Source organism: Chiloscyllium punctatum, chromosome 35 (genome assembly GCF_047496795.1).
Source record: "Chiloscyllium punctatum isolate Juve2018m chromosome 35, sChiPun1.3, whole genome shotgun sequence".
In the NCBI taxonomy this organism is placed as follows: domain Eukaryota; kingdom Metazoa; phylum Chordata; class Chondrichthyes; order Orectolobiformes; family Hemiscylliidae; genus Chiloscyllium; species Chiloscyllium punctatum.
The window spans coordinates 14,990,631-15,013,904 of record NC_092773.1 but is presented as its reverse complement, the minus strand read 5'-3'; the positions used below and the strand labels follow the sequence as shown (position 1 = coordinate 15,013,904).

The following is a 23,274-nucleotide window of genomic DNA, read 5'->3' as shown; positions in this document are numbered from 1 at the left end:
ATCTTGATGAGAGAGTCTTGAATACAAGGGGAGAGCAGAATATTTAACCAAATAGCAAATGTTTGGCCCTTGATGAGGTCAGTACCTGGAAATTGTTGCCACCCAGTCTGGGATGCTATTTGCTCCAAGTTGAACAGTAACTGGGACCTTGCAGGGAGTCCAACAGGGAGAGGCCAGAGTTTGAACTCTTTCTGTGAAAAAGACTTTGACTATTGGTGCTACAGCATAAGCTCCCTGCCTCACTGCCTATGATCAGTCATGGAAGTTTAGAGAATAGAAACAAAGTTATTTGTATCATTAACTTATTCTGAGTGAGCTGAAAGGGAGCCCTGATTGACATTTAGAGAAAATGAACCAGGAAGCAGTCTCATATGCCTGTGGAACAATATGTTGTGAAAACTGCTTAAGCAAGTTTCTTCTATTTATTCCTAAATGGTATTTGTTTGTCCATCAGCCTTTTATGTGAATGGGGCTGAAAACAAAGGTTATTGGATTTGAACACACATCAGTTATGTTACTTTGTTGTTTAATTTTGCTGTTAAAGTTATTGGATTGTTAATAAATTGCGAAGTCTTTTGTTTCAGCAAAAAAACAATGTTGAGAATTGATTATTTGCAGAGTCTGGGATTCAAAAAGTTTGGTAAGGAACCATTGGGGTCAATTTTGAGGGTAATTAAAGATTTTATTTTGCGTGAGTTGCACATACAGTAATACTGAAGCTGATTTGCTTTGTCTGTCCGTCTTCCTATTGTAACACTGTACAGTTCATCCAAAAAAAACACACTCAAGCATGATACGGTGAAGGCATATTTTTATTAAAAGTATTTTACAATAAAAGAAAATCCTTCTTAAAGGAAGGAATGGATTCAAAGCACTTAGTTAAAATCTGTACAAAAACAGTCGTGCCCAGTAAATAACAAAAACGTGCAATATTTAGCACGATAATCAGAGAACCCTCACAGAGTCCCATGTTGCAGTGAACTGCAAAGTGAAACTCTCTGTCTGTTCTATTCTAACAGCATGTTCCCATCCTGAGCCCAGAGTAGCACTTCCAGACACACCAGTATAACAGCTCCATTCCCTGAAACAGTCTTGGACTGAGACCTTTAACTCAATGTCCCTTGATGCTTAATGGTCAGTTTATTGGAAAAAGTTTAGAGAAGGGAGATAGATCTTTAGTTCAAAGGGTGAGCTGGTGATGGCTTATTTCTGAATCATCAGGCTCCATGTCGTTCTGCAATATTGCATGACTTTTGACAACAGCTCAACACACATGATTAAATTGAATGAATGGGTAACAAAAATTTTCCTCTGGCCCATCAGAGCTCACAGATATGGGAACCTGTAATGCTGTGACAGTACTCCTGGATTATTATCGTCAGAGAAACACAGATTTGCTGGATCCACAGAGTTTGACTCCATGTGAATGGGTATATTTCAGGTGAATTTCCAATCTGTATGCAGAGGGGTGGATGAATGAGCATCCATGTAGCAGGGTTTTAGAAGTACAGTGTGCCCCAGTGCAAGTCTATCAATATTGATTTTGGCTGGTTTGAGAATAGTTCAGCACTTGGGCCTCTTAGCAAATGTTTCCCATTTCCTCTGAAAACCCAATTCACAATGAGGTTCAATTTCACATGGCTGTTGCATGGTAACTTATGACACATGCAGAGGGCCAGTTTTCCACTTGGAACGAAAATCAGACTTGGCACAATTTCTAGCTCTGGAGGGCATGACAGATCGGCCTGTCCACACTTTCACCAATATCTTTGGGGATGATAGAATACCCATCAAAAAGTGTGAGCCCTCTCTCATTGGGTGGCAGTGCCCAATTGCAGCAGCCCCAGATTTTGGACCAGATGAGATCTGCCAGGTTACCACAGATCATGAACGGGAGGGGGGAGCCATCTGGTTTGGCCCTGATCAACCAAGCACAATGCTGTTGAGTATGAAGGAACTCAGACCCGAGCGGCAAGTCTGGAAGGTACTCTGTTCCTCAGCAGATGTGTTGAAGGGGCTTTCAGAAGACAGGTTTCCCAATCATACACAATGCCAACGTTTACTCCAGCCACATCACTGCTGTGGCACTCTTCAGCTCAGAACCTCTCACACTCTCACTGGCTTCATCAGCAGTCAATCACAATTTAAAAAAAAAATCCAGAAAACTCTTGATTCTTGGCTATTCCGAGATTCTGCTGTCAGTATGAAGTTTAAAATGCATCAAACAAGTTCATCCAGGAGTGTGCCAATTGCTTGCTGTTGCTCAGGTGCTCCAGCAATAGGTTTGTTACACATTGGACAGACACAGCGAATTTCCAGCCATTTCACCAAGCATCTAGAGGACAGGAAAGAAGCAAAAACCAAATATGTAAGTGACACATGTTACAGAGGAATATATTGTGTACAAACAGCCTCCCATTGCTCCTAGTGAAACATTGCAGAGAAACAGTGCTGTCCTGTATTTGACACAATATTGTACAGGGTCAAACAACTGTACAGTGTGAAGCACTGGACTCCAGTAGTTCACTGTTAGGCCAGGCAAAATACTGCGTTCAAAAAAGGCTTCTGTTTAGATCATGTCTTCTGGACCTCTCAATGCATTTCACAGTCAATTAACTAATTTTGCAGCGTAGTCACTGGGCAGGCAGAAGGAACACTGTACAAAATATAGCATTGTCTGCAGATAGTACAGTGTTGCATTGAATAAAACACTGTTACTAAGTGTGGAACTGAACAAAGAAAGTCAACAAAAACATTACGACAATGTACGGAATGAAACACTGGATCCAAGCAGTCCAACGCTGGAGAGGGGGGAAGCAGTGGAAACAGTGCATTGGTGTCAGCAGTCATTCAGTCATTAGCCTAAACATCAGCAATTGACTCAAATTTACGACATTAATCAGATTTGAAATCAGACTAACTTCTTGTGAGCTGCAACATATCATTGCTCTTTCTTGTCTGTAATGCATTGCTGTTCTGTCTGGTTTCCATCTCTGTGCTGTCGTGATGGCCTGTTTGCTGCACAGAGCTCACAACAACATTTCACTGGAGAAAAACAGAACTACCAGCTTGACTCAAATGTTACTCACTTTCTGTGAAAGGCATGTTGACATGGTAACACTCCCAACTCCTCTTTAATCTTGAAATCCTCAAGGCACACAGCGCATGTCTGCTGTGGAATAAGCAAAACATCGAGGTTTCATTTCACATATGAGAACTCAATGAAAATAGACATGTTCAACATGGTGTCCTGCAATCATCATCCAAATACAGCAGAACTCAGTGTTTTCTTCCAGATAAAGATTCACAACTTACCCCATGTAAATTCAGCTTTTTAGCATCACCTCTTGTTATAACCTGAAGAGATAGTAAAAGAAAAAAAAACACGTTCACAGTGGGAAAGCTATTCCGAATACCAGACCACCAATCCATTGAGTCCCAGGTACAAGTCTACAGCTTCTCCTGCATTATAGCATCATACATCCACATATTTAAGTCATGAGCTTGACCAGCCACTTATCCCAGGTCAAATCAGTCTATGGACACCTATTTGGGGAGATGATCCCCACATAGCCCTGTGGTTTGCAGAGTTTTCCACAGGGGGCAAGGGGGTTTTCTTGTTGCCACAGAGAGACAGAGTTCTTCCTGTTGTGATTTAATTATCTAAAAGGTTGGTTTTCATCTTTTTACCAAAAATCAAGATCTACTTTCCTTTAAGGTGATGCAACAAAGGTTCACTGGGTTGATTTCTGAGATGGAGAGGTTGTCTGAGCAGGACAGAACAAGTAGAGTGGGCCCAAATCTTCTGGAGTTAAAGCTGGAGACATCTTGTTAAAAACTAAAAAGAATTCTAGAGAGGACTTCAAAGGGGAGAATTTTCCTCAGACTGGAGACTAACATATGAGAGCAGAGTCTTAGAACAATTGACCAAATGTTGAGGACTTCGAGGATGTGAAATTTGCAATTTCTATCCCCGAGTGTTGTGGATGCTCACTCATGGAATACTTAAGAGCAAAACATGGATACATCTTTGGACACAAAGGAACTGGCCGGCACGGTGGCACAGTGGTTAGCACTGCTGCCTCACAGCGCCAGAGACCTGGGTTCAATTCCTGCCTCAGGCGACTGACTGTGTAGAGTTTGCACGTTCTCCCTGTGTCTGCGTGGGTTTCCTCCGGGTGCTCCGGTTTCCTCCCACAGTCCAAAAATGTGCAGGTCAGGTAAATTGGCCATGCTAAATTGCCCCTAGTGTTAGGTAAGGGGTAAATGTAGGGGTATGGGTGGGTTGCGCTTCGGCGGGGCGGTGTGGACTTGTTGGGCCGAAGGGCCTGTTTCCACACGGTAAGTAATCTAATCTAATCTAATCTAATCTAAAGGAATACAGTGACCAGGTAGATAGGTGGAGTTGAGGTCAATGATGTTATTGATTCATGGAGCAATCTTCAGGGGCCATATTGCCTCCTCCTCTTCCAAGCTTTTCTGTTGCATCAGTCTGGTTATGACCTGAGTTGAGGTCAATGATCTGCGGATGTGTGCTGCACTGGTGGACCATCAAGCACTAAGGAATATTTGCATAGACTCCCTGCCCACTCTTCCCTTTTGAAATTCACTATCATCAGCAGTGCTAATGAGTTTGAGGCAATCCAGAGGTTCATGTCTCATCAAATGATGTTGATGGTTGTTGGGGGAAAAAAAGGAGTGTAATTTTAGCCTCCATCTTCCTTTTCCTCGATTTTGGAACATGACAAATATGGATGCAAAACCTCCCAACTGGGTGACAGTCTGATCTGGATCTGAGGCTCAGGCAATACATTTTGAAGTTTGATGCTATCTTATATTTGTTTTGATTGCGTGCCCGTGAATATCTGAATTTCCTTTCACAACCAATCCTGATTGAACTGAACAGGGAGAATACTTGGAAGGTGTTTCCTGTTCTGGGGGAGACATGAACCACGGAATACAGTTTAAAATAAGATGTAGATGAAGGGAAACATCTTCTCTCAGAGAGCAGTCAAGTCTTTGAAATTGTCTTCCACAGAGAAGAGTGGAGACTGAGTCAGTGAATTTATTAACTTTTTGATTGGCGAGGCAGTTAAGCGTTACAGGGGCAGACAGTTAAGTGGAATTGAGACCACATCCCAGGTAAGCCACAGCCTGATCAAGTAGCAGAGCAGGTTTGAAGGGCCAAATGTCCTCCTCCTTTTCCTTGGTTCCTATGACCGATGTCTTTTTTTTTCTGTTTACCTCTTTGTATCCGTATTTCTCATTGTGCGCTTGGTGTCGGAGTTTACTGAAAGGAAACAGGCAGATGATTAGTTACTCAGGTCAGAAAAAGCTGAAACACTATTTCGTCAACCAGCAGAAGAACTAATATGACTGCCCCAACAGTTCTGCTGGGAATTGGACACTCCCCACATTCAGGCTGGTTGTGGAGTGATGACATCTCAGCACTAGTTGCAATCTCTAAACTGCAGCACCTTTGAGAAATAGGATCCAGTACGGGGGAGTGTCAACATCCACTGCCACATATTCATTCAGATCATGTGAAAAAAAATTACAGCCACGGACTTGCAAACACATGGTTGAACACGATATCTATTTGTGATGAACAAATACATATTCATGTCTGTGCACCTGCAATGCAACAGGTTTTTTTACTCAGTTATTTCATTTCAAACAATGTGCTGTGGCATTTTGGTGTCTATGAACTGTGTGTGTAACTTAAACAAAGTAATAACATATTTTCCATTGAGGCAGGCAGCACTCGTATGAAATGTATGTAAAAAAAAATCTGAAACCCAGAATATTATTTTCCACACCTCTAACCAAGACTTGTGCTTTTTTACAGCAGCTTAGAAAAACACAGCATCTTGTAAACAAGGCCACAGCATGGAACATTATTTGATCACAGGGCAGAGTCTTCCTGCAGAGGTTGGGGATCCTTGACTTGCTGATTCTGATACTGACAAATTCCTGATGCAGGTAGAGAAAAGACAGAATGTAGAATGTACTGTTCAAAGTGGATAAATGGAGGGACCTAAACAGAGCAGATCAGAGGGTCAGTGAAGCCAGGACCAAACAGTGATCCTGTGCATTATTTTACTCTCAAGTAATGATACTATAGGACAAGTCAGATTTCAGAAAAAAATGTGCCTTCATTCATAAATTTGAAACTAACAATTTAGTTAACATGGTGGACACTTACTGAAACATTCATATGAGGCTCAAGAGTTCCATTAACAAAAGTTTATTGCAAAAACGTAAGATGAAAAAAATCAAGCTGAATATAAAACCCTGTTTGAAAGATCTGAAAACACACAGCAAAATAAAATGCCATCCTCTTTCCTGATGCCATGTGTAACTGAGACTCAAACCCTGAGAAAGTGCCCTCTCCATTAAATCTTTAAGTTTGATGCCAGTGATTCTTTCTCATTCCTTCCAGTAGACTGTGAAATCTTCTGACATGAATGCTTACAAAACTTAGAATGTGGACTTTCTCAAACTGTTGTAATCTGTAGATCTTAAACAAAATATTCCTGATTTTGGAGTCTCACAAACTAAACTTTTATGCTGACTGAACTGTATGGTTTTTGAACTTCTCTGACTGTCTTTCTCAAAGTGAAAACTGAATTTGCTTCTGATCCATCCAGTCTCCTCCAAACTAGCTAAAACTTTTAATCTCCAGATTTGCAAAGCTAACAGCAATGCTCGATTATATTCAGCCAAAAGCAGGAAAATGGCCTTCAATGTAGAGTACACACATCCTGTCATCGAGATAGATTCATAGAAATGCACAGCACGGAAACAGAATCTTCCATCTAACTCATCCATGCCAACCAGATATCCTAAATTAATGTACTCTCATTTGCCAGCATTTGGTCCTTATTCCTCTAAACCCTTTCTATTCATATACCCATCCAAATGCCTTTGAAATGTTGTAATTGTACCAGCCTCCACCACTTCCTCTGGCAGTTCATTCCATACATGTACCACCCTCTGCATGAAAAAGTTGCCCCTTAGGACCCTTTTAAACCTTTCCTCTCTCACCCTAAATCGATGCTGTCTAATTCTGGACTCCCCAACCCAGGGAGTCTATTTACCCTATCCATGCCACTCATTATTTTAAAAACCTCTCTAAGGTTTTTAACCCCTTCAGCCTCTGACGCTCCAGGGAAAACAGCCCCAGCCTATGCAGCTTCTCCTGTCAGCTCAAATCCTCCAACAGTGGCAACATCCTTGTAAATCTTTTCTGAACCCTTTCAAGTTTCACAACAGTCTTCCTATAGGAGGGAGACCAGAATTGCACACAATATTCCAAAAGTGGTCTAACCAATATCCTGTACAGCCGCAACATGACGTCCCAACTCCGATACTCAATGTTCTGACCAATAAAGGAAAGCATACCAAATGCCTTCTTCACTATCCTATGTACCTGAGACTCTACTTTCAAGGAGCGATGAACCTGCACTCCAAGGTCTCTTTGTTCAGCAACACTCCCTAGGTCCTTACCGTAAAGTGTATGAGCCCTGTCCTGATTTACCTATTCAAAATGCAGCACCTCACATTTATCTAAGTTAAACTCCATCTGCCACTTCTCAGCCCATTGGCCCAAGATCCCATGTACTCTGAGGAAACCTTCTTCGTTGTCCACGGTACGTCCAATTTGGGTGTCATCTGCAAACTTACTTCCTAGACCTCCTATGTTCACATCTAAATCATTTGCATAAATGATGAATAGCTGTGGACCCAGCAACGACCCTTGTGGCACACCACTGGTCACAGACCTTCAGTCTGAAAAGCAACCATCCACCACCACCCTCTGTGTTCTACCTTTTCGAGCCAGTCTGTATCGAAATAGCTAGTTCTGCCTGTATTCTATGTGATCTAATCTGTCATAAACCAACATAGTAAAAACAACTTCGCATGAGCACTCCAGGGAGTCCCTACTTTCTGACACATATTGAATTAGGTCACTGTTGAAGACTGCAGAAGGACTGTCTGACCAAATTATTTTTTGAATCAACCCTGCATAAAAATACCCAACATGTATGCCACTATTTTAAACTCCGGACTCTAAAAATGATATTGATATGTGTCTGTCTTTCATGACAACACACCTAGTCTCTCAGAGCAGCAAAAAACCAAGTTGATGACTTGACCAGAACAATGAAACCAAGCAAATCAGTTACATGTACAATGTTCAGTGCCTTTGTGCTTCAATGCTTCGTGATCAAAGCCCAGAAAATAGCATACATCAAGACGTGCAACCTTACAGGCAATGACCCTTAAAAAGCCTCTGAAGGAATACGATTGCATGGTGTATTCAATTCTTATCCCAGTGTTGTGGTCTGCTTAGTACTTTGCCACACCTCATGACACCCAAGAGTCCTTCTTGTACGTTTATTCATAAAATGCCAGGAGGGAAGGTAAAATCAAAAGCAACTCAAATTTCTGGGCCATCAACTTGGTAAAATGTCCTACGCTCTTGACAGAATGGAAGTCAGCAAATGAGTCAACTTTGAAACAAAACAGATATGGAGGTGGAATGATCAAAAGCTGAGGAGAGGAAAGTAAAGAAGCAAGGAGGAAATTCCAAAGTGAGACAACTCAGTTCAAAGTAATTTGGGATGGGCGACAAATACTGTATATATCAATGACATCCACTTTTTATGAAAGATGAAAGGTAAAGAAAGGGCTGAATGAGGGACAAGATATAGATAGCATCATTTTGGATGAGCTGAAGTTCATAAAGGATGGAGAATGGGCATGTAGCGAGCAATACTTTGGAATACTTGAAAGTATGGAAGAGGGTTTCAGCAGCAGAACGCAGATGACAATGTTGGAGAACTGTAAGTTGGTTGGTTTTGAGGTGCAGAGTATGAAGAGTTGGAACAGGGTGTCCAAACCTGAGACATCTTTATCACTGTAAGCAAGAAACTCATCTGATTCTGGGGAGAAAAGCCAATAAACGTATTGAAGATAGGCTCAGCATTGCACTTTTTGTCTTTGCACTCATAAGAAGCAAGTCAGCCAAGTGAACACCAAATCAATGAAAATTTTTATGTGCTGTTGATTCCCCTTATCCTCTCTTCCCAACAGAATAATAAAATTTGTTGCAGTACTGAGTTGCTTGCATATTCAGTTGTCATTTTTGCAGTTTACTCCCAGCCACTTATGCAGGGTTGTTGCTGTCTTATCTATACCTGACTAACCCGAGCAAAACTGAAGTCATCATGAATCAGATAAAACCTTCCATTGGTTGAAGTCATACCAAGACCAAATGAAGATTCTTGTGATTGCAGAAAACCAATCATCTCAGTTCCAAGATTACTGGAAAGGGGCCTCAAAGTAGTTTTCTTGGCCGAATGATTTCCAACTGCTTGAACAACCTTGTCTCCAACATAAGCTGAGAAATGAAAACCTTGATTGGATGATTGAAAAATGCTTAGTATAATTTAAGTTGATGTTGAAGCAGTCTGTATTCCACGCAGCAACACCTGGACAACACTGAGGCTTTGGCTGGTAAGTGGCAAGCAACATTACCATGTAATGAGTATCTTTAACAAGAGAGAATTGAAACATCTTCCTTCAATAGCATTACAAGTGTTGAATTTCCTATTGTCAACAAACTCGTTATCAGTGATCAGAAATTGAACTGACCCAGCCACATAGACATGGTGACCAAACAAAGCAAGTACGAGACTGACAATTCTGTGGTAATTAACTCAACTGCTTACTCTGAAAGCCTGTCCAGAAACACAAGTCTATAGTTTGATGGAATACTCCCCATTTGCTTGGATAGGAACAGGTAACCAATACTGAAGAGGTTTGACACCACACAAAATGAAGCAGCCAGCTTGATCAGCACCCTATTCAACAACTTAAAATATCCATCCTTTCGACCAATGGACAATAACTGTAGTGTATGCAATCGACAGTGTGACATTAATGCTGGATTTGAGGTCTCAGTCTTCAAATGTTCTGTTCATCAGCACAAGACTCGCATTGTACACAATAGCTATAGTCCCGAACTTCCTGCATGAATCAGAAACATGGATTTTGATAAACATAAGGATAGATAAATACTCTGGGCCAGATGGAATATACCCAAGGTTACTACAGGCAGCGAAGGAAGAGATTGCTGTACCTTTGGCGATGACCTTTGCATCCTCACTATCCACTGGAGTAGTGCAAGATGATTGGAGGTTGGCAAACGTTATTCCCTTGTGCAAGAAAGGGAATCAGGATTATCCTGGGAATTATAGACTGGTCAGTCTTACGACAGTGGTTGGCAAAGTATTGGAGAGGATTCTGTGAGACAGGATGTATGATTACTTAGAAACTCAAAGTTTGAGTAGAGATAGTCAGCATGGTTTTGTGAGGGGCAAGTTATGTCTCACAAACCTTATTGAACTCTTTAAGGATGTGACAAAATGCATTGATGAAGGTCGAGCAGTGGATGTGGTACACATGTATTTTAGCATGGCGTTTGATAATGTTCCCCACAGTAGGCTAATTCGGAAAGTAAGGATGCATGGGAACTGGGAAATTTGGCTGTCTGGATGCAGAATTGGCTGGTCCACAGAAGACAGAGGGTGGTGTTAGATGGAAAGTATTCAGCCTGGAGCTCGGTGACCAGTTGTATTCTGCAGGGATCTGTTCTGGGACCTCTGCTCTTTGTGATTTTTATAAATGACTTGGATGAGGAAGTGAAAGGGTGAGTTAATAAGTTTGCTGATGACACAAAGGTTGGTGGAGTTGTGGATAGTGTGGAGAGCTGTTGTGGGTTGCAATGGGACATTATTAGGATGCAGAACTGAACTGATGAGTGGCAGATAGAGTTCAGCTGGAAAAGTGTGAAATCATTCACTTTGGGTGGTCAAATTTGAATGCAGAATACAGGATTAAAGGCAGGATTCTTGCAGTGTGGAGGGACAGAGGGATCTTTGGGTCCATGTCCATACACCTCTCAAAGTTCCCACCCAGCTTGATAGGGTTGCTAAGAAGACAAATGGTGTGTTGGCTTTTGTTAGCAGGGGGATTGACTTTAAGAGCCACGAGGTTATGCTGCAGCTCTATAGAATCCTGGTGAGACCACGCTTGGAAGATTGTGTTCAGTTCTGGTCGCCTCATGATAGGAAGGATGTGGAACCTTTAGAGAGGGTGCGGAGCAGATTTACCAGGATGCTGCCTGGACTGGGGGGCATGTCTTATGAAGAAAGGTTGAGGGCTTTTCTCTTTGGAGCAAAGAAGGATGAGAGGTGACTAGATAGAGGCATACAAGATGTTGAGAGGCATAGATAGAATGGATAGCCAGAGACTTTTTCTCTTGATGGAAATGTCTATCACAAGGGGGCATACTTTTAAGGTGACAGGAGAAAGGTTTAGGGAAGATGTCACTCTCTTTACACAGAGAGTGGTGGGTGTGTGGAATGCACTGCCAGCAGTGATAGTAGAGTCAGATATATTAGGGACATTTGAGCGACTCTTAAATAGGCACATAGAGGATAGAACAAGGAAGGGTATGTAGGTCAGACTACTCTTCGACTAGGATAAAAGGGCGGCATAATATCGAGGGCCGAAGGGCCTGTACTGCACTGCAATGCTCTATGCCATACTGTTCTATGTTCTTTGAGATTCCTCATGTCCTGGTGTTATCACCAGCACTGCCATTGCAAATTCTGGAAATCCACTGGCAGGATAGGTCAATGTGAGTTTCCTCTGCAAGGCCAACATCTCATGTCAGTATCAAGGCAGTGATTATACACAACCAGCTGCTATGGGCGAGGCTACATTATTCATAGACCCCCTAGCTAAGTGCTCTACTCCGAGCTTTGCACTGGCAACATCAAGAAGGGGGCAGAGAAACCACAACAAATACACCCTGAAAGCTTCTCTCAACTAATGCAACAACCCCTCTAATATGTGGGAATCGCTTGCCCAAGAACACACAAACTGGAGATTGACCAGCTATGAAGGCACCAACCACTTCAACCTTCACTGAGTAGAGATCATGTAGGCCAAACAGGAGCAGCAGAAAAGTCTATAGAATCAAGAGCATCCTAATGACCTACCTCATTGAAGACTGCATGCCCCACTGTGGCACATTATGAGGCTCCAGGTTGGGACCATTTCACCACCACAGAACCCACCCTACCCTCAGAACGCAAACAAGTCATCCTTAACAGAAGGACCACCAACAAAGAAGATATACAAGCTGACATTCAGCAATTTCTCAAGGCAACTCTCAAGCATTTTCTACAATTCCCACTGCTTCAGGAAAGCAGCCAACATAATCAAAGATCCCTCCCACTCTGGTTATAATCACTTTTGCCCTCCTCCATTGGGCAGAAGCTACAAAAATTTCAAAACATACCAATACATTGAAGAACAACTTCTTCCCCGTGGTTATCAGACTTATGCAAGGACCTTTCGTGTTAGAGTTGATCGTTCTCTGCACCTTCTCTGGAGCTGTAGCAATATATTCTGCATTCTGTTCTATCAGCCTGATGTACTTATGCAAGGTATGATTTGTCTGGGTAGCATGCAAGACATCACTTTTCATTGTATCTCGGTATATGAAACAATAATATTACAAATCCAATCAAATCAAAGGCTCATTTGGCAACTCCTTCTGAGTCTCTGACTTCGACCACCTGCAGAAATAAGGGCAGCGGATGTACGGGAACACTGCCATCTACAAGATCCCCTTCAAGTCACACAATGCTGACTTGAAAATATAATCATCATTCCGTCATTGTTGCTAGATCAAAATACTGGAATTTCTTCTTCAAAAACAAAACTGCAGGATCGACAAGGAACGAACAATAAATAGTGACCATGCCAATGAAGCTAAGATCCAAAGTACATTTTTGAGAAGAAATTTCACAAGTGCAACCTCCAGAGAAACATCTCATACAGAAGGAGGCCATCGGGCTTTAGTTGGCTCTGTAAAGGAGCTGTCAATGTGTTCCATCCTTCTGCTCTTTCCATCATGTCCTGTAAATTTGGTCACATCAAATTCTAATGTGTCCACCATTCTGGAGAAGCACAAAAGCTGCTTTTGCTGAACTAGGCAGACTGGTTTCCGTCCCTCTGCAAATCTCAACATTATCCTTTGATGTGATCAATCAGATTTCAGAACTATGCTGACCCCGTAAGCTTCTGCAGGCCTTTACATTGTGCAGGAGGAAGCATGTTCCATTGTCAGTCAGCAAGCGTTACCACCATGAAAAGATCGTAATCTGGAAAATGGGGAAGGTTCAGGCCACCTTAATTCTGAGGGCATGAACAGTAATCCAGCTGGGGATCTTCAACTCAGTATAAAATGCATTTTAGTACAACATACAGGGGTGGTGCCTTGGGTGTGTGTAGAACAGAAGGACCTAGGGGTTCAGGTACATACTTCTTTGAAGCATGCGTCACATATAGCCAGGGTGGTTAAAAAGGTGTTTGGTACGCTTGCCTTCACTGCTCAGTCTTGAGAGAAAAGGAATTGGGAAGCCATGTTGAGGTTGCACAGGACATGGTAAGGCTTCTTCTTCTTGTGTCCAATTTTAGTTGGCCAATTCTAGGAAGGATGTTATTAAACTGAAGAGGTTTCAGAAGAAATTTATCAGGATACCGCCAGGTACGGAAGGTTCAAGTTATAAAGAAAGGCTGGATAGGCTGAGACTTATTTGCTGGAGCATAGGAGTTTGAGAGGTGACCTGATAGAAGTTTATAAAATAATGAGATGTACTGGTAGAGTTTATGGTAGTTGTCTTTTCCCCTGGATGGGAGATTTCAAGAAAAGGGGACACATTTTTAAGGTGAGAGGAGAAATTTTAAAAAATACATGAAGGGCAAATGTTTTATACAGAGGGTGGTTCACATGTGGAATGAACTTCCAGAGCAAGTGGTGGATGTGGTTATTATTACAACATTTAAAAGACATTTGGTTAAGTACATGAACAGAAAAGGTTTGAAGTGATATGGGCCTGGAGCAGGCAGGTGTGACTATGTTTGGCATGGACTGGTTGGTCCGAAGGGTCTGTTTATATGCTGTGTGACTCAATGACTATGAAATGGAGAGATCTCATCCTGCTTTGAGATTTCAGATGTGAATTTCACATTGTCTGAAGTCAAAGCTCAGCTTTCAAATGCTATGGCTGTGTGAAGAGGGTTAAGTGTAAGGTTAAGTGTGAGGTAAACGCATTCGTTCAGCAGCAAGCTGTACCTTCTGCCAAAAATGCTCAAAATAGCCCTGAAAATTTGATAGCTGCCTGCTGCCTTTCGCCCAATTGTTTGCTCCAGGAAGCTGACTATAATTTGCAGGATGTGTTCCAAATTTCCGGCACCTTGACAGGCCCGTACATCAAGTTCCCAGGCAAGACACAGGAAAAACAATAATCCATGAAGAAAAGATGTGGATTCAGAGGTAAGTGTTTATTTGCAAAGGTCAGGAAATGGTGGCACTACCACGACTAGGATTAGAAACACAGTACACAATGGCTACTTTTGGCACTATGATCAAGTGCAATTGGTCACAGCCTGATCCAGTGCTTGCCTCAGAAAAATTATAATGTTTCTCTAGCGCCTGAATTGAGCCCATTTCAATTTGCTTATTTTATCACTCGGGTCTCACTGATTTGATGTTTACATGGTTCACGTACAAAGACACAGAATTAAAACCTCTTAATTACTGTTGCCTTCTCCAGCCCAAGCAGTCTTTGAGGTCTCTGTGCTCTTCCACTTCTGGCTTCTCGTACATTTTCAATTTTAGATCAGTGCATCACTAGCAGCTGTCCTTACAGCTGCCTTGGTTCTCTGGTCTGCAATTCCATTCCGAAACCCCTTTGACTCATGACTTATTTCTGGTCCTTTCAGCCCCTTTTTGAAACCTTCCTTTTTGACTGAGCTTTTGGTCAACTGTCCTTACACCTCAAGCCAATTTTGTTTGCCAACTCTCCCATAAAATTCCTTGAAAAGTTTTTATACAGGAAAAAAAATCACAACATGAAAACGGTTTGTTACTGAGTGTGCCATGAATAATGGAATTTTACTGTACAGAAGATTATTCAGTTCATGGTATCTAACTCTCTACAACAGTTCTGCACTCTCTCCCATTTCCCTGCTCGATCCATATGCTGTAGCTCCAAACCAACTACTTTTTCTTTTTTGTCGAAGCTATTATGGGTTGTCCTTCCATCACATTTTTGCTAAATCCCATGCCTTCACAACCATCAGCATGAAAAATAAATTTCGCAACTTTTCCTTTCTTCCTTTTAGCAAGGGTCAAATTTACATTGTCTGGCTGCCACATAGCAACCAGTTAAATTGTTCATAATTCTTAATAACTTTATCAGATCTATAATACAGAGTTTACAATAAATCCTTATAATTCAACTCTTCAGTCCCTTGTGTCACATCTTGGGAAATGATGTTGACATCCATTCAACACATTTAACATCATTCCCCAAAATAATTCGTCCAAGTCAAGATATTATGAAACATAGTGTGAGATCTTCTCTTCATTGATTTTTTTTCCCCCAGGATATTCCCACTACCTGCCTCTGCCATGAAAATCAACTGGTGACTGAAAGACCTTACATGGTTCCTAGTCAACCAAGTACTTGCTGAAATGTCCTCTCTATTGTAATGTAGTAAATACAGCAACCAACTTGCAGACAACCAACTCCCAAAAATGACAATGAGATAAATGATGAGAGAAGCAGCCTCGATAATGTTTGTTTCGGGTTAAGTATAAGCCAGGAGGCAGGCTGAACTCTTTTTTGCTGGGCAAGTTATCAGTTTAGCCTCTCATCTGGAACTGGCACCTCTGACTGTGCAACCAGGGAGGCAATGGCCTAGTGGTATTATTACTGGACGGTTAAACCTGAGACCTAGATAATGTTCTGGGGAATTGGGTTCGATTCTTGCCAAGACAGATGGTGGAATATGAATTCAGTAAATATCTGGAATTAAGAGTCTAATGATGACCATGAATCCATTGTTGATTGTTGGAAAAATCCATCCAGTTCACAAATGTCCTTTTGGGAAGGAAACTGCCATCCTCACCTGGTCCTGACCTCCACGTGACTCCAGACCCACAGCACAGCGGTTGACTCTTAACTGCCCTCTGAGCAATTAGAAATGGGCAATAAATGCTGCCAAGCCAGTGATGCCCTCAGCCCATGAATGAATAAAGAAAAAAAATGTCTGTGGTGTTGCATTGAAATATCAAACTCGGTTTTGCATTCAAGTTTCTGAAGAACTTTTGAACTCAAAAGCTTCTTACTGAGAGATGGGATTGCTACTTTTAAGTCATTGATGATTATAAACTGTTCACAGCAAGCATTACCTCCAGAGGTCTTGAAGTTCAGTATCCCATTCATAATATGGCTGTACACGTTAATTGTCAGCCTTTAACGCTTTTCAATATGCCTAACGGCAAACGATCAAAGTGGGGATGTCTTCCGGCCAGCTATTCTGGGAAAGGCGGTGGCAAATCATTGCGGTATTTTGCCCTTAAGTATGGGCCATTCCAATACAATGGCCCAATCTTCAGAAATGAGGATAGGAGGAAAGACAAATGGTATTTTTTTTTAAGCTGAAAGAATTGCGAATGCTTGAAATCAAAATCAAAAACAGGTGAAGCACTTTACCTGCACTTCACACAATATAATCTACTGCAATCGTTGCTCACAACATGGTTTCCTCAACATTGGGCAGACAAAGTGGAGACGAGATGAGCGCGCTGCAGAACACCTACATTCTGTCTGCAAAAAAGAACCTGAGATTCCAGTTGCCTGTCGCTTGTTCCCTGGCCAACATTGGTGTTTCAGGTTTGCTGCAGTCCTCCAGTGAAGCTCAGCCCAAACTGGAGGAACGACACCTCATTTTCTGCTTGGGAACTCGACACCCTTTTGACTCAATATCGACTTCAACAATTTTAGGGCTTGAGGCACCTTCTGCCATGCCCTTACCCCAACCGCCACACACCAGGCCTTGTTACCACATGGTCTTCTAATACATACAACCCATTTTTGGCCATTAATAGTCCCCATTAGAAGCTGTTCATTCTTCTCGGCTGATCGTTATTGACTCCTTTGTCTGTCCAACTGTTCTTCTTCATCCAGCTATCTCCACCTATCGTTTACTCCTTACCACCCCTCCAAACCGATTTTCTGCATGAAAAACAACTTTTTCCTCACTACCATCAGTTCTGAGGAAGAGTTACTCGACATTTAAAAGGCATCTGGATGGTATATGAATAGGAAGGGTGCAAGCAAGTGGGACTAGATTGGGTTGGGATATCTGGTCGGCATGGACGAGTTGGACCGAAGGGTCTGTTTCCATACTGCACATCTCTCTGTCTGTATGACTCTATGATTCTATGACCCAAAATGTTAACTCTGATTTGTCTGCACAGACACTGCCAGACCTGCTGAGTTTTTCCAGTAATTTCTGTTTTTGCTTGTTTTACCTCTTTCCTCTTGGTATCTTCAACTTTAATTCCAAAAGCAAGCAAACCACACGATTCATTTTTTGTACCATTTATCATGTTGTCATGTACTCAAGCTTCAAATTTTGTTCCTGTTAAGCATTGGATGCTTTATTACACGCAAGGCTCAATTTAGGTTAAGTATTATTGTTGTTGTCCATCAAGCAAGTGATGGAAAGACATTCATCAATCTGTTGATATCTACCTATGGGAGTCCCAGTTCTACTCTGGTGCACTATGGGCACCGAGAATGTGCATTTACAGCTCAGTGTCTAAATTTGAAAGTGAAACATGAAATGATGGAGCAGTGATGCCTTCCTTCCCTTCAATTCTTCCTCTGCATTTTTAGCTTCTGCACCACAGGGAGTTAACAGCAGTTGTCCGAACAGCCTTTTCTTATAAACACAATGGTCATTTCCTGACCATCTATTTGCTGAGTATTTCTGCTTTGCCTGCCCTCAGAATATAAATACACTTTGTCTCAAGGGAGCTGCATTGTTTTCTATCCTCATGGGGTCAGAATACAACTTTCAGCAGAAGGGCACTGAATCCCAACCTGTAAAGATAACGATCGGCAGCACCACACACGCTTACACAGAGTGAGCTCAGGAAAGATCTGCAGGGGAAGCAATACAAATCATAGTTTGGCAGCAATTCAAGAAGCAAGCACTGGCCTCTCACCTCTGGGATATATAGACAAAACCAGTTACAACTGTTCCTAATTCAGCAATCTCTGGACGGCTGATGCAGGAACTGGAAAATTGTCATTGGTGCAGTAAGAATATTATTCTGGCGACAAATACATTGAGGCAATGAACCTTAAATGAAGTTTGATACTGAACTCGCTGTTACCCAGCACCAACATTGTATACCTTAACAAGTACAAAAATAAGTTACAGAAAAAGAAAGAGCGAAAAGCGCAAAGAGTGAGGTGGAAGTTACCTGATAAAATAACAGCAGAATATCAGACTCAGCACGAAGACAAAAATTCCAGTACCGAATATAACCATGTAGATGTTCAGTGGAAGATCCTGAAAGGTTATTGGTGGCATTGTGCACGATTTATTTGAGTAAATCAACCCCAAGCCACAGAAACATCCTGGAAAGTGACAGAAACAGAAATGAGACATCACTGGTGAACACAAATTCTTTGGTTCAAAGCTTTTGTTTCCCTACCTTGTCTGTTTGTTGATCTTAGCTGGATTGTATGCCTATTTTGCTCCATAATCCCTCCATGCATATTTTTTCCCCCATTCTCTTGAAGGGACTGTTGCTTACTGCCTATTTCATGAATTATGCAGGAAAGTCAACAAGAAAAAACCCAGCCATGTCCACATACTGTACATTTAATTTCCATCAGGGGTATTCAGAAACAGCAGATCTGACTGATATTTCCAACTTTAAGCAAAGTCCAGTGAAGGCAGTTCTGTCCTGCCTCCACTTCAGCGATGAATAGACAATTATGAACAATCCAAAAATCTCAATGAAGAGTCAGGACCTGTGGTGCAGGATAATATCAACATGAAAAGAGTACGGAATGAAGTAAGTCATGAACTGATGATACCGCATTTTGGTTTTTTGAGCTTGCGGACGGAATTAGGAAGGAAGCTAATAACTACTTCAGATCAGTGGGACTTTCTGTTTCTGAGGTGATTGTAGTCCCACTCCAGGAGTCAGAGACAGTTCACCACCGAAGCAATTTGGGATCGATAATAAAAGCTGCTCATGCCAGAAATGCCCACATCCCACAAAAGAAGAAAAAAGGAGCTTGTAATTATTTGCAGGTGAATACGAAAATAATCAATAGGCTTGCAGAGTCAGCAACTAAATGGAAAATGATATTCACTATTGGAAAATGGGAGGTGGTTCTCTTTAATAGGAGGGTGAAGGAAGCCATTTGTTGCTTGAAAGACAAGAAACAAAATAGGGATACAGGAAGTAAGATATAGAAGCATGAGAAGATAGGAGGAGGTCTTTCGGCTCTTTGACCCTGTTCCACCATTCATCACCACCATTGCTGATCGTCCAACTCAATAGCCTAATCCTGCTTTCTCCCCATAACCTTTGATCCCCTACGCCCCAAGTGCTGTATCGAGCCCCCTATTGAATACATTCAATGTTTCGGCATCAACTATTTCCTGTCAATCAGAAAAACAAATCATAAGTTTTAAAAATCATAGCAGTGCAAATACAGGGCAAGTATTCATTTCTTGAAGAATAGATCACATCAGCAACAGAGGTTATGTTAAATTTTCCTCGGTTGGATTGCAAGTAATGTGTTGTGTCTAGTTCTGGTCTTCCTGCTACACAAGCAACATTGAAGCATTCAAGAAAGTGAGCAAAAATTGACAAGGGCATCACAAGATTTGACAGCATGAAACTATCAGGCAGAATTGATCAGGCTTGGGCTCCCGTCTCAAGGCTAGAATTCTTCAAAATCGTTATCTATGAACGAGTGTTTCCATTCTGGGTGAACGACAGGTATAAATATAAGACAGCCTCTCACAAAGAAGTGAGGTTTTCGGAGGAATATCCCTACGTTATTTGCTGAGTGGTGAGAATGTGGAATCCAGTGACGCACAGAATGCTTCAAGTCTGTCAGGGGAGCCTTGATGGGTACATCAGACAGAAGGAAATTGAGGGATGTGGGAACAGGACAGGAAGGAGTACAGGAGGAATAAGAGGCCTATGTGTCGTATGAACATTGGCACTCGTCAGATTAGTCGAGAAACCTATTTCTGTGCCGGGATTCAATATGTTTCACTGTACAATCCTCTGAATCATCCCCAGTTTCTGCCCCGGCCCGGCCTCACTCTTCATGCAATGCAATTTTGAGCGAGTGATACTAATGTACAGCATTTTCTTCGATTTTAAGACACATGTAACACATCAGCAAACATTGCATTGAGATTCTTTTCCCCAATATACATATACATTCTTTCGCAAAATCTTTCTCTGCAGAGGGCCCCTTAAATTGACATTTGCTTCGGTGGTATTTTTAGAAACACTATCCTTCTCTGACTTGCGTTCCCTCCTCTCCAGCCCCTGACCCCAGCGCTCTGTGTTCGGAACCCCTTCCCCAGCCCGCCTGCATTCCTGAACCAAAACGACATCCAGTCTACACCTCGCATTGTTCCTTCTCCGAGACACGGCACTTTTCCACACCTTTAAACCCCGGGAATTATCCGTTCCATTGACCTGAAAGCCCAGTCACCGACCTGTCCCCCCAGCCCGGGGACGCTGCAGTGCGGCTGACGAGCTTGAACGGGAGGCTCCAGACGCGATGTTGTCTCCCTTGACCCGGGGCCAGGCGGCTGCAGTGTGCGGGGAGACGGCAGACAAAGCAAGCAGCCCGCCGTCTGGTGATGGCTGACCGCTGGCTCTGCTGCTTCGTTCATCTCATTGTTTTGGGCAGCTCAGGCTCTCTCTTTCCGGATGACCCTTCCACCTCCCCCCCCCCCCCCCCCCCCACCTCACAACAACCCCGAGCTCCGTCGGACCAGAGATCCACAAACCCTGAAATATCAGTCAGAAATTTCGAAATTAAAAAAAACAGAGAGAGATTGACATATCGGGCGACCCTCACCGTTACACCACTGGAAAGGGTGCATCAATGGTCCCGGATACAGATCTCGGCCGCAGAAATGCAGATGGGACGGGGTGGGGTGTCCAGGGAGCCGGGGTGTGGGGGGAAAGGCTGGATCTCGGCGGCTTCCCTCTCTCCCAGCAGCAAGTCCGCGCCTTGCACCGTGCAAACTGACACGGAGAAACCCCAGGGAGCCCCTCTGCCAGAAACACAAGCAACAAGGCCCGCTGCCCGGATCAGACAGCTCCTTGCACGCTTCCTCCTCGCCTCGACCCCGAAGCGCGACTTCAAGCGAACGTTCCGAGAAGCCCGGAGTCTTCCTCTTCCTTTCCCACTCAAGGCCAAGTGCGTGAGGAGCCGCAGAGGACACTGGCTTCAGCTCGCTGCACGCCTCTCCGGTTGACAGTCGGAGAGTCAGAGCGGTGCCTGAAGGGGGCGGGGATCAAACACAGCAGGGAGACCGCAGCAGGATTTGGCGAGCACACCCACATCCACCCTCACCTCACAGTGCGAGAGAAATCTCCTGTTGGCAGTTCGCTTGTTGCCGATGTTCCTCACATCGAGCGACAAGCAGGACCTTAGAGCCGCACTCGGCCGGGTCCCAACTCACTGCCATCTAACCCCAGTCCCGGTTACATCTCAGGATTTGAGGACACAGGAAAGGCGACAAATACCCATATATTTCCAGCATTACAGGTCCACAGAAGTATTCCGCTTCCAGTTTGGTACCATCCTTGTCTTGAAGGCACAGAGCTCAACCCAAGCTGATGAGATTGAATGGGGAGATTGGGAACAGGAGAAAGACAGAGGGAGAGATGATTACGTCTGACTCACATATTAAGACTAATTTTCTGGATGCACTCTTTGGAGGCATCCAATTGCAAACTGCAATTTGGGTTTCTATCCCACCTGCCCAAGAAAATCGGCAGACGAAAATATGCGACTTGCTGATGGGAGCACTGAGCAAGCAGAAAGGTCAAAGTGAGGGATGCACATTCAGGTAACTGTCCGATTATGTCAAACAACACTCGAGACCAAGAGGCAATACTGCACATGAAATTGCCTTATAAATTAGTTAAAGTCTTCAACCTTGCTGGTGGGAACAAAATTACAAGGAATGGTTTAAGAAGTTCTAATTAATGGGATCAGACCTCCTGAATCGCTCCAACATTTTCCAGTGTATTTAGTTTTTTGATGTCATGAGTACTGTTGTATTTGATTCAGTGCCACTTCTCTTCCAGTGCCCACTTTGAAATTTTGCACCGCTTTTCCATTTCTCTCTTTGACCTTTTTTTTCACATTCATCTCTCTTTTTCTATTTTCACTCAAGGGGACCTGATGAAATTCTTTTTCACTCCTCAGAGGCTGCCACATTTTCCAGACCATTCAACAAGATCCCGATTGATCTGATTATCTTCAATTCCACTTTTCTCCTTTGTCCCTGAAATCTTTGATTCTATTTCTGATTAAAACCCTTTCCCAGTCTTGAATTTCCTCAACCATCCAGCCTCCACAGCCCTCTGTGTTAAAGACTTTCACGGGTTCACGACCCTCTGAAAGAAGGTTAAAGAAAATCATATAAAATCAGGTTATGTCCAACATGTTTATTTGAAAGCACTAGCTTTCGGAGTGCTGTTCCATCATCAGATGGTTGTCAAACTCTGAGAGAAGAAATTCCTTCTCATTTTTGTCCGAACTCAGTGACCCCTGTCTCCAAGATTATGCCCTCTGGTACTAAACTTTCTCACATGGGGAAAAACACACCACATTGACATGATCAAACCCCATAACAATCTTATATGTTTGGACAGGTAACCTCTCATTCTTCTCAACTCGAATGAATGAGCAAAACTTACCATACCCTTCCTCCTCAGACAACCCCTCCACTTTTGGGATGAAATTACTGAATTTTCTCTGGACTACATCCAATGCCAGCATATCTTTCCTGAGATAAGAATACCACAGTGTTCCAAATATTCCAGCTGTGGTCTAACTTGTGCCTTGTATAGTTTTGGCCAGACTTGCCTATTTTCATGTTTAATTCCCTTTGAAACATATGTCTTCCCTATTGGCTGCTGAATTTGGATGTTATCTTCTTTGACTCATGGACAAAGATCCCCAAATTCCTCTGTGCGACAGCCTTTCGAAATTGAAATAATTTTCAGTTCTCTGCTCTTCTTGCTGAAGTGCATAACATGCCATT

The 23,274-nt window shown here is 42.7% G+C and overlaps 1 protein-coding gene across 4 annotated transcripts; it reads right to left on the bottom strand.

The window, feature by feature from the left end:
• Positions 1-794: 794 nt before the first annotated feature.
• Positions 795-21,803, bottom strand: rnf122 (ring finger protein 122). 4 transcript variants are annotated; one of them, XM_072554032.1, is made up of 6 exons: positions 21,072-21,803; positions 18,428-18,584; positions 5,245-5,290; positions 3,316-3,357; positions 3,090-3,169; positions 795-2,335 (listed from the first exon to the last, which is right to left on the bottom strand). In XM_072554032.1, exons 1-6 carry the CDS (start codon positions 21,094-21,096, stop codon positions 2,221-2,223), a joined length of 465 nt encoding a protein of 154 aa, XP_072410133.1. In that variant the 5' UTR covers positions 21,097-21,803; the 3' UTR covers positions 795-2,220. The 4 variants fall into 4 exon arrangements, with proteins under 4 accessions (XP_072410133.1, XP_072410132.1, XP_072410135.1 ...); XM_072554031.1 differs by having other exon boundaries at positions 3,090-3,172; positions 21,072-21,717; XM_072554034.1 differs by lacking the exon at positions 21,072-21,803 and adding an exon at positions 20,651-20,890 and having other exon boundaries at positions 3,090-3,172.
• Positions 21,804-23,274: the final 1,471 nt, after the last annotated feature.

Coding starts and splice junctions, on each gene's coding strand:
- rnf122 (XM_072554031.1), bottom strand. CDS start 21,096: ATGCACCCTTTCCAGTGGTGTAACG. Junction 5,291..18,427: donor TTCTGCTGTTATTTTATCAG/GTAACTTCCACC, acceptor GTTTCCTTTCAG/TAAACTCCGACACCAAGCGC. Junction 3,358..5,244: donor AGAAATACGGATACAAAGAG/GTAAACAGAAAA, acceptor CTATCTCTTCAG/GTTATAACAAGAGGTGATGC.